This window comes from Coffea eugenioides, chromosome 8, assembly GCF_003713205.1.
Source record: "Coffea eugenioides isolate CCC68of chromosome 8, Ceug_1.0, whole genome shotgun sequence".
NCBI lineage: Eukaryota > Viridiplantae > Streptophyta > Magnoliopsida > Gentianales > Rubiaceae > Coffea > Coffea eugenioides.
The window spans coordinates 6,203,208-6,214,535 of record NC_040042.1 but is presented as its reverse complement, the minus strand read 5'-3'; the positions used below and the strand labels follow the sequence as shown (position 1 = coordinate 6,214,535).

At 37.8% G+C, this 11,328-nt stretch overlaps 1 protein-coding gene across 1 annotated transcript; it reads right to left on the bottom strand.

Moving 5' to 3' along the window:
- Positions 1 to 5,235: 5,235 nt before the first annotated feature.
- On the bottom strand, positions 5,236 to 10,920 carry LOC113780084. Its single transcript, XM_027325903.1, has 9 exons — positions 10,626 to 10,920; positions 10,393 to 10,509; positions 9,364 to 10,278; positions 9,027 to 9,111; positions 7,902 to 8,721; positions 6,513 to 7,786; positions 5,698 to 6,405; positions 5,413 to 5,557; positions 5,236 to 5,316 (listed from the first exon to the last, which is right to left on the bottom strand). Exons 1-9 carry the CDS (start codon positions 10,918 to 10,920, stop codon positions 5,236 to 5,238), a joined length of 4,440 nt encoding a protein of 1,479 aa, XP_027181704.1.
- Between the last annotated feature and the right edge of the window lie 408 nt (positions 10,921 to 11,328).

Sequence of the window (11,328 nt, the reverse complement as noted above, 5' to 3'; positions counted from 1 at the left end):
ACCAATTGACCAATCGAAGGCAGACTCGGATATTCATCCCACTGACTAAGTGAAACCAGGCTCGGGCATTCATCCCACTGACCTTTCGAGTTTACAGGTTCCAACTCATAGCGGAATAACTGTAGTTGAGTATTTGGTGTCTACGTCTTTGTCTCAAATTTTTTCGAAACTCAGACAAAGAGGGGCAAGCTGTAGACACCAAATTTAGCTTCATTTATCATTTATTTATTTTTATTGATATTTATCCAGGTTTGACTTATTTATCTAATGGTTTTTGTTTTTAGACATTTTTATTTTATTTATTTTATTTATTTATTATTCTTACTTTTATAGATTAAATAATGATTATTAAATGATTTTTGTTCATTAGTCTCTTAATTTTATTAGAATTTGTCGAAAAAAATTTTTGTTCACAAAAAAAAATATATATACCTTAATTTTTTAGATTCAATTATAGGATTTTGTTGCAATTATAAGTTAACATTGTTTGTTCACTTAAATTAAATGTTAGTTCATAAAAAAAAAAAAGAGACTCACGCGCGTGTGCTAGGCACGCTCGCTGCTTCTCCGTGATATCATATTAGCAGAAAATAAAGTCGCAAGTTGGCAGCTGCATTTTTTCAGCTGTTTTCCTTATTTTTTTTAGCTCCCTTCGATCATGTTAGTACTATTACACCTGGCTTTCATCGACAAGCCCGAAAATAATTTAGAAGTTGAGGCCAATCCGATGGCTGAGAGAGAAACGGTGGCCTGAAGCTATTTATGAACCATCGAGATGAGGTTTTTAGGGATAGAGTCTGGCATAAAAAGGGAGCTAAGGGTTTAGAGGTTTGAGAGGAAGGAGTGACGGCTGAAACAGAGGGCAGAGGGAGAGTGAAAAGGGTGAGCGAGAGAGCGAAGAAGAACGGGAAAGAAAGCTGAGCGAGAGATAGAAAGACCGAGGAAAAGGGGACCAAGAGAGGAAAAACAAAGGGAAACCGAGAGGAACCGACAGAATAGCAACGGGGTGGGTTGAGCGGCTGAGTCATCATCATTGTTTTTCTATTGGCGTTCCTTTGAAGATCCGGCAGAGCCATCTGAGCCTTCTTCTTGGTCATTCCACGCCTTATTTCGTGTTTTTAAGGTAAGACCCTTATCTTTCATGGTCAAAAGCTATTTTCTTTAGTTGACGATTGCTCCCTTTTGTTGTCTACTGGTTCTATTTTTGCTTCCCTGACTAGTTGATGGTTCTCTGCTGATAAAGTTATGCTATTTGGAGCTTACGTGAATAAATCAGTAGGTCTCATTTGAATTATACTGCATGATTGTGTTTTGGCCGAACAAAAAATTGCAGAAAGTTTGCAGCTTTGATTGTTCTGTGTTTAGAATCTTTTAGCAGGTCTAAATCCAGAGTTGGGATTTGTTTGGATTGGGTTTTGAGTGACTGAATCTCAGGGTTTTCTTTGGGGTTGGTTACTTTCATTTCGCTGTCTTTCATGTCAGATTAATGCTTGGCATGTGCTTGTCAGAGATAATCACTAAAAATTCGAAGTTTTTCATTAGTTACCAAAGTTTTTTGTGGTTGAACGAGGAAAAAGCTGCCAGTTTTTGTGCGCTATTGAGTGGGATTTTCGTGAACATGTTTACCTCGTTTTATTCCTCGGCATCTTCGACTTGTTTTCGTAGTTAAGTTGCATTGCTGCGTTTGATAGAAATAGGAGGAATATTGGATGATCATGTCGCCTGGATTTTGGATTGCCTTGCGTCCAGATTGGCGCACAAAATTCTGGATAGATCCTTCTCCTTCCTTTTACTTGTTCTGGTTCAGGCTTCATTTGAAGTGTTTGGTTAATGGGTATACTATGTATGCATTCACCTAGAGCTGTCTTCTTGCTTGTCCAATCGCATGACTGCATCTTTCGGGTAAAGCTGCTGAAGCTTAAAGCTTCGTCAGTCGCCACAAGAAAGAAGGAAGTAGAAAGTCTTCCTGATTTGCATGACTTTTATTCAAGTTTGTATTGAAGTCTATTAGCAGGTTGGTGATTGTTTCATCATTTTAGCCACTGGCCCTTCAAGTGCATGGAGTGAAGAGAGGATTCTCGCTGTTTCTTGCACTTCATTTTGCATTTTACAGTCCGAATCTATCTTGTTCTTGTAATACTCCATCTAACACCTTCAGCTTCATGTCTGTTTCTGCATGTGAAGAGGGTTGAATTTCATTTCTGTTGAGCTGAGTTATTGCAGCAATATATACAGAACCTTTTCTTTCCTTGTTTTTCTGGTCGAGTCTTGGTAGATGTTCAAGTCACATTGGCTGCGTTTGTGACTGGAAGTTGTGAAGTTTCAAAGCTTCATGATTTTATCACTCTTGCTGTGACCTGTTGTCTCTTGGTGTTCGGATTGTGTTGTCCATATGCCAGTTAAGAACATGATCAAAGTTGAATTGCTGCAAAACCGTGAGTTCCATGATTAGCTGGAATCATTGTTGTCAAGATGTTGCCACGGTTCGCAACTCCTGAAGTCCACATTCCTGTTCTTCATGCTTTCATGTCTCGCATTTATAGCATCAAAGTTTATCAGTTGGTGAATGATTGTTTCATCATGATCAGATTCTAGTTTTTCAAGGGCATAAAAATATTTGGCTGCACCTTTGTTTTGCTGTTATGAAAACCACTGCTGCACTTTTTCTTCTTCCTTATTTTGCTGTTTACTTTTTATCCTTGATGGTCAGCTCCATTTCTTTGTTTCAATCCTGCAATGAAGTTGCATGTTTAGTCGATGATGGATAGGTAGAATCCTGGTATTTGATAAACCTGTTTGCATGATGAAACGGATGGAGTCGCGGCTGGAAAATTGCTGCAAGCTTGGAAACAAAAGGCAGCAAGCTTCATTTTTTTAGTTGCAGAAGTTTAAGCCTTCTACGTAGTTGCATGCATGAACAAGAAGGGAAAATTACACTTTAATCCCCTTAGCTTCTACTTATGCTGCACAAGCCCAATTATGTTCCATTTTCTTGCAATTAGGTCCTAAAATAATTGCAATATGAACCATTACTTGACCTTTTCATCACTTATGGGCCTTTGAAGTTTTCCAAAATATTTTAATTGGACTTGAGTGATTGATTCATTTTTGCAATTGGCCTCTTTAACTTCTTTAATGGTTTCAATTGGGTCCTTGTTGGTTTCAACTTGATGAATATGAGTTGTTTAGTTTATTTGAATGGTTTGAATGATTCAATTTCATGCTCATCCCCATTTCATGTGATTATTTCTTGATTAAAATGATGCCTTGACTCTTTTATTATTTTGGAGGGTAAATAAGTGATTTCACTCCGTTAGAGCTCCAACTTCAAGGGAGGTAATCTCTATCTCCTTGATTTCATTTTCCAATGTGCTCCTATGTGTTTTTTCGTGAATTTTGCATGTTTTATTGCGTGTTTGTTTATTTTATTTTTGTCTACATTGTTTGTTTTTTAATCACATTTTCTTCTAATGTAATTATTTGGAGGCATTTAAATGCCAAATTGTAATAGTTAGGTTTATTTTATTTTATTTATTTTCATTTCCCCCGTTAGATTGTAGTAGGCCCCCCCTCAAATGTAATAGCTAGGGTTTTATTCGCTTTCTTTTTGCTTTGTGTGATTTGCATGCGTATGTGCTATGTGTTTAATTGCTTTCTTAGGGTTTGGCATCTAGATATGCATGCTTATGTGTTATGTGTTATGTGAATTACGTGCTCACATGTCTACTTGCTTTAATTATGCACATTACTTATTTATGTGTATGATGGATGCAAATGCACGTAATCGTGGCTAGTCCAATGCTAGTCATGGTTGTCCCCTCGAGCTCTTGCAAGTCCAATGCTTGTGAGAGAGCGTAGATGTGGGTTAGTCCAACGCTAGCCCTTAGGAGCCCTTCGCGCGTTAGATCATGATTGTGTGATCACTTCATCTAATGCATATCTTTACTTTTTAGCGCCTCTTTCACCATATCGCATGACACTTCCCTTATATATGTATACCTCGTCCCCCATATTTTCCCTTATATGTATATTACTTGCCCTTTTTGTGTGAAACATGACATTAGACTTGCATTTCATATAAACATTAGAATTAGGTTAAATCATTTGCTTGATTAGATTAGGGATACCCTTTAGGTATGAGATATGGACGAGTTTGGCTTTTTAGCCTTAGCACGCTCGTATTCCCTCTATTAAAAGGAAAATTGAGTCACGAACATTAGTCCCCCGTACCCGACATGATGCATTCCTTTAAGACATGTATATTTCTATAATTATTTTATCCTTTTCCTCTTCTTAGAGTCTCATATTTTTGCATAATTCGTGACTTCTCCAAAGAGTCATTATTAGGCGTTACAATTGAAGTGATTGGTACCATTCGAGCTTTGAAGAGAAATTTTGCCCCCCGATACCCCTTAGGTCTAGGGTTTGCGTCCATATAGTACATCCAAATGTGATAAATTTTTTGGTTAAAACAAGAAAATCTTTGACTAAATGACGCAACTAGCCTTGGTTAGGTCGAAGGAGTGCCTTAGATTTTTATCCTTGCCTTCCCCTTCGTCAAATGTGACTCCCGAACCTTTCCTTTGATTTTCATAGACTAGGAGTCGTTTAAAAGGGGTTTTTCCTACTTTTTCCTTTGAAAACTCATTTTTGGTGACTTGGTACACCTTAACTCAATATCAAGTGGCGACTCCGATTTTTATTTCAAAACCCCTTTTAAACTTATTTTGGGTCAAAATCGTCGCATTTCAAAGTCTCATTTAGGCCCATTTCACTTTCTTTACATTTTCTTTTAAATCAAAAATTCCTTTTTTCAAATCAAATTGAAATTCACTTTTTAAACCATTTATTTATTTTTCTTATAAAAAATGGGGCGCGACAGCGACTCTTGCAAAGCATTTTTAATTGGAACCACAGGCATTGAGTCAACAACCACGGCCATAATATCTGATAAGCGATGTAAAAAAGTAATGAGTTAGATGTTCAATCAAAGTTCTGGTATTGATTACAATAGAACTGATCAGAAGCAGAATTCATACTAACCAACAGTTTGAGACTTTGAATCAGCATAGCTGGCTAAGTCTTTAAAGCTTATAGGAGCGAACTCGGACGGCAAAACAACGCTCCCCTGTTCATTCAGCGCCTCAACAACAATTTGTGTGCTTATTACCCATTGCATCGTAAGGCCATTAGTTTGATATCGTTCCTCAATTTCTCTGACATCAGCATTTGATATCAGATACTTCTTAAAACATGGAGTTTTGGCCCCATCTTTTCAATAGCAGCATTAAACATAATTCCCTCAACTCTGGATCCCTGGTATTACATTCAAAAGAATATGTTAACTCCATAGGACATCTTAGTTAAGCAAAAATATAGGCCAAACAATGCATTACAAAGTGTGGTTCATACCTGTTTATCAGCAAAAACAAACTTCTGGTATCTTGTGGGAGACTTTTGTGAAGAAGCAACGTGCATTTTTTCCTGAACAGTAACGTGGGCTGACCATCCTCTCATTCTTAGTTTGGTATCAGCAATGCAAAGCAGATTCACCATTCTAGTAAAAAGGAAAAGTTTTAAGTAAGTATCGATCAGACAGTGAAATAATAGAACCGATGAGGAAAACAAAAACTAGAAATAGAGCATTTAAGGGAATAAAATGACAAATGGAAAAAACAAACCAGAAATAAAAGCTACTGTTTAGCTAATGTAAGAACTTCATCAAAGACCACATTCCTAGTTTTGCATTCAGTGACTACGTCACGATACGTTGCTGGTACTATTAGGACTTTAACTGCAGATGAGCTTTTTGCACGGGAAAGGGCAACGTATAGTTGTCCGTGAGAGAAAACAGGTTCACGGAAGTAAATCCCTACATAATCCAAAGTCTGTCCCTGAGACTTGTTAATCGTCATGGCAAAACATAATTTGACAGGAAATTGAGTTCTTTTAAAGGGGATGCCATTCTTTTCGCTGTCAGAAGTTTGGAGAGGAATCTTTGGCAAGAAAACTCTTTTACTGCGGTGCTGACCCATTGCTATTTCTACACAAATAGTGTTGTGCCGAAGCTCTCGACATATAAGTCTGGTGCCATTACAAAGGCCTTCCATTGGGTTTAGGTTTCTGAGAAGAATAACTGGACAGTTCTCCTTTAAGATCAACTTATAAGGAGGTAACCCCTTTGGACTTAAAGAATTGAGAAAGTCTTCATAGTCGCCTTGATCTTTTTCGTTTAGAGTTCTATCAAAACTTATATAAACATGCGGATCTTTAGGAAACCTATCAATAATAATCTGGTTAACATCATCAACAGCATTGTTTGTTGCTAATAGAATACACCGATTAATCATCTGATATGGATTTGAAGAACAGATGTTTAGATCACCAAAAATAGATTCTATTAACCTGGTGATTAAAACACAAAGTCAGAACAAGATACCGAAGGCCAATTAAAAGTAACCGATCACATAATTAAATGATATAGTAACACTATACAGAATAAATATAGTCACCTGTTAAGAGAAGCTTCCTTTCCATCATAAGGGATAATCATATCCTTACATAAAGATATTGTGCCGTCTTCGTCTTCTGGTTCACGGCCCTTACCTATCCGTAGTAAGAATTCAGAGAAAGCACGATCCATAACAGCCCTCATATTTTCAGTTAAAGTAATTTTCTGCAAAGCAGTCCAGAGATGCGAGTTGACAAAACTTGATTGCACCAAAACATCTCTTGTTGCATCTCGAATCACAGGGAGGGTCTGCCTGAAATCACCTCTGAAAACCACTACCTTGCCACCAAAAGGATCGTCGCATTCCATTATATCTCTAAGAAGCATATCAAATGCTTCGATTGTTTCCTTCTTAGCCATTGAAGCTTCATCCCATAATATAAGTTTGGCCTCTATAAGCAACTTAGCAATAGAACTTTGTTTACTAACTTGGCAAACCTTAGTTTCAGATATGTCTAAAGGGATCTTAAAGCGTGAATGTGCAGTCCTTCCACCAGGAAGAATAGAGGCAGCAACACCGGACGATGCTACAGCAATGGCTATATAACCTTGAGAACGTAATGTAGCAAGGATTGATCGATAAAGAAAAGTTTTCCCCGTCCCACTAGGCCCGTCGATGAAAAAACTTTGGGCTTTCGTCGAGAAGACCTGTGTCATGATGGAGTCATAGGCACATTTCTGACCTGCATTAAATTTTGAAGACATTAGCGGATCCTCCTCTGCGAACTGAACACTTCTCTCAGTTTCAATTTCTTTTGTAATCCGCCGATCCAACGTAACACCAAGGTAATCAGAAACCAAGTGAAAATCATTTACACTTTTGCCCATCTGGTCCAAATACTTGCTGAGCTCCTGAAGAGCCAACATTCTGGTGTAATCAGAATTATATCCAGTGAGTGAACTATTTTTTCGATAATCCCTTGATAGTTCAGTCTCATAATTTTCCCACAAGTATTTGGGATTTGATGGGGAGCAGAAAGCTAGCAGCACAGCAAACAAGTTTCTGAGTGAAGAAGGCATCTGAAAAGTAGCAGCCTCATCAAGGGTGTCTTCGATATATGTATCTGATTGTAACAGTCCCATCTGGAAAGCAGCTTCTCTGTAGGAATTCATACGGATACCATTAACAGTCAGCAAGTGGTCGAATGAAGTAGGTGCACAGACATAAGACCAAAGTAACCTCAAGAAATATCTCTCTCCTTCTGCTGGCCTAACAGTCACCAATCGCCCAACAACTTTTCGCCGTTTTCTTTGAGACCAACGCCTCTTGGCTGCCTTCCATACAAAAAAACTCAGGAAACTGTTTATAAAGCAGCTTGAGTTTCTGAGTTTACTTATTTGTTTGATTCATATAAAAGAACTCAATCAGCATTGTCTTTGAAAAGTCAACATCAGCAACTAAATCAGCAAGATTGGTTTTTCTGTGAAAAGAAACCATTTGCTCTCCAGGCAAATGGGCCTGTAATGCGTAGACGCTTGGGGTCATTTCATTTAAAGTAAACCGGAATATGCGCCAAAAAGTTTCTATAGCAGCGACCCATCGTCCAGACTGGAAGTCTAAAATCTCATCAACATCTTCAAAGGTAGCGTCAGAGTGGATATAAAAGCTCACGCGATTATGTCCTTTATAAACATATTTGTACAGATACTTAACCAAATTAACAGTGGAACAGATTTCCACATTCAAGTGGCAGTCAAACAATGCTAGAAGGTACGGATTGTATGGAACAACCCATCTATTATCCAGCAAATGATCCCTTACTCTTACACAATGACCATTCATCCTTCTCCTATAGTGAGGATAACCATCCTCTGTATAAGTTGTGTAGTCACTGAAACTCTTTGGATAATGGTTCTTGCACACTCCATTTTTCATACAAACATTATCTTTTTTTAACGAACCACATGGACCGTGCAAATGTGGTTGCTTAGCAGGATCAGGTATTTCAGCCGAAACTATCATGTCATAAGCTTCAGGATTGAGGGGCTTATATTTTGGCTTTAAAATAATCAACATATGAGCATGAGGAAGTCCTCTCTTTTGAAACTCAATCACATACACACAGGTAGCAACTTCACCAAATATTTTCTTTTTTGTGATTTCAGCTTTTAATAATTCCAACTTTGCTCTAAACACTCTTGAAACTAAATCAGGTCTATCCTCAGCTTCTTCTCCATATTTTATATTGTCCTGTATTTCCTTCCACATCCTATTGCAAGTCATGGTAATGAATATGTCAGATTTACCATACCTCTAGACCAAAGACATAGCATCTATATACCTCCACCTCATGTTTCTTGGACCACCAATAAAGGAAGATGGAAGGTAAACTCTTCGACCAACCTTACTACCTTCAGTTTGACCAGAAGAGATGCTATTTGTTACACCTTTAAGAATTTCAGTTCTAATTTCTTTTGTTTTTTCCAATGGAATTCAAGCCTAGAGGTCTCGATCTTAACATAAATATCAACGGCGAACTGTTGCAATAGTCTCCCTGTGTGCAAGAGCATTGACCTATCATCGTCTCTAATCTGCAATTTGTAGCAATAATACTCTCGAACAGAAACAGTTTCATGTTTTTTCTTTCCCTCCTCAACAACTAGAAGAACAAAAAACAAAAGCTAAGAAATTCAATATTTTTAAAAACCAATTAGCCATCGAAGAAAATGTATACTGGCAGGACAAGTTTAAAAGACTTTTAAACAAGACATGAGGATAAACTTAAAAGAGTAAATAACAATCAACAAGAACGGCAACAAAAAATGAGCAGAATTAAGTGAAATTCTTCTCTTGAAGGAAAAACTGAATATAGGACAGCAAAACAAAGAATGATCATCAGAAATAAAGATACCTTCGTTTTCCCTTTGAATAAGACCAATGGTTGTTCCTATTTCAGTAGCATCAACAAGTCCACCATCATCAGTTTCCTCCTTCTTTCTTTTATCAGCAGTGGTGTTTTTTGGAATACCATAGTGCCAGCCAAATTCATCTCGAGGAAACAATAGCGGATACTGCAGAGAATCGTAGCATGCAAAATAGTGTTGGATTCTATGGCTTGTATTTGCATGAGTATAAACTTGTATGTGGGCGCCCTTGTCTAAGGCTTCATTATCAGTTTCTGTCCATATCGCAGCAACTTCTGAAGATGTTGGCATGTTATATAAATGCTGATCAAGGCCTGGATTGGAATTAAGAAATATACTATGGTCATCCAGATTAGGAAGCTCTCTTAACGACTTGAAAACCTTTGTATAAGGATTCTGTTTAATAATACCCATTAGGAGCTTAAGAGTGCTGTCACCTAATCTTGGAGAAGTGTCAAGTCTCTTCGACAATTCTTCCTTTTGATCATAGAAGTATAGCTGGATACCAGTAGGAGGATGGCCATTTGGTTTCAGACTATTCAGAAGGTGGTAAATTTGGCCTTCTACACGAAAAGTGTAAACTCCCTTAGTATTCTTGGTCAGATTCTTATCATATTTTGCAGCAAAAGTGGTAAAGGCAAGGTTATTATTGTATGTGCGGACATTCTTGCGGAAATGAACACAGTCCTCATCTGTACCAGAATAGAGGCGGAAAAGGTCATAAGGCATCACAGGATGAACAATAGAAATCGCACCACCTGAACAGCAAAAGTTTGAAGGTTCCAAATGGAATCTCTTAGCACCACAGTGTTGACACATTAGCGCATCAGGGAGGACCAATGTTTCAGTTAGAATCTGTTTCAAGCGAGAAAAACTGGTTTTTTTGGTCCTTCGACGCTTACCTAACAACATACAAAACCAGATACTAATCAAATTCAAGGAGGGGAAAAATGAAAAATAATGTGACCTGTAGCACTTCAAGGTACAGCTAGAGTAAAATATATACTAAAACTAACCGCTGTTCTCGAGTCGTGTGGCAACAAGAATCTGTTGGCTGCCGCTCTGTTTAGAGGAATCAGATGGTTCAACGTTGATGATACAAGTTCCTTCTTCTACTAGAGAGTTATTATAAACTAGAACAACAAGTTTATCAGAAAAACTCATAAGAACAAAAAACATTTATAAAAGAGGAATTCAAATAAATAAGCAAACGGTTGTTAAGAAACATAGTTCAAACTGAGCATCGCACCTTCAGACACACAAGACTGCCCAGTCGTAGTAGCTAAAAAAGATGGCGCATCAGCTAAAGGCAAAGAAGAGGATGATGACTGTAGTTTCGTCGCCATGCTATCAAACAAATCAGCTAATTCAGTGTTGTCAGGAATGGTCTTTGGTGCAGAGCTGCATGTATCAGGTACAGGAGCATTCAGAACATGCTCTGATGGAGACTTCCTAGTAGAGGACCTATAGTTTTTTCGACAACGTTTAACTCTGGGAACATTGCATACAGGAGTAGGAGCTTCGAGTGGCACAACCTTTTCCATTTTTTTCGCAGCATATAACTCTCTCCTACGCTGGCGAAATCTTTTTTTCTGTTCTTCTGGCATAGCTGAATAGTTAGATTGCTCAGCAATATGCACGTTATCTGCCTTTTTTCTAGCATACCGCTCCCGTCTTCGCTACAATAACTCATCCTTTTTCTCTTTTGGCATATTAGCATAATGCATTCGCCTAATGGTATTGTGGTCCATGAAAAAACTTACTATAGTATTTCATACAGTAAGGCAAAAGATTAGAGGGTAGCTATTTTGAGCCCATGAGAGAAACATGCTCTAGCATTGCATATATTTAGGTAAAAGATAAAAGGCTAGCTATTTTGAACCCAACAGCTAGCAAAATAAATGCATAAACAGAAGCATATAAATGCACAAATAGAAGCATCTCCACCTAAA

Coding starts and splice junctions, on each gene's coding strand:
- LOC113780084 (XM_027325903.1), bottom strand. CDS start 10,920: ATGGAAAAGGTTGTGCCACTCGAAGCTCCTACTCCTGTATGCAATGTT. Junction 7,787..7,901: donor TTGCTGATTTAGTTGCTGAT/GTTGACTTTTCA, acceptor TTTGTATGGAAG/GCAGCCAAGAGGCGTTGGTC. Junction 5,558..5,697: donor GTTCTTACATTAGCTAAACA/GTAGCTTTTATT, acceptor CCTTTTTACTAG/AATGGTGAATCTGCTTTGCA.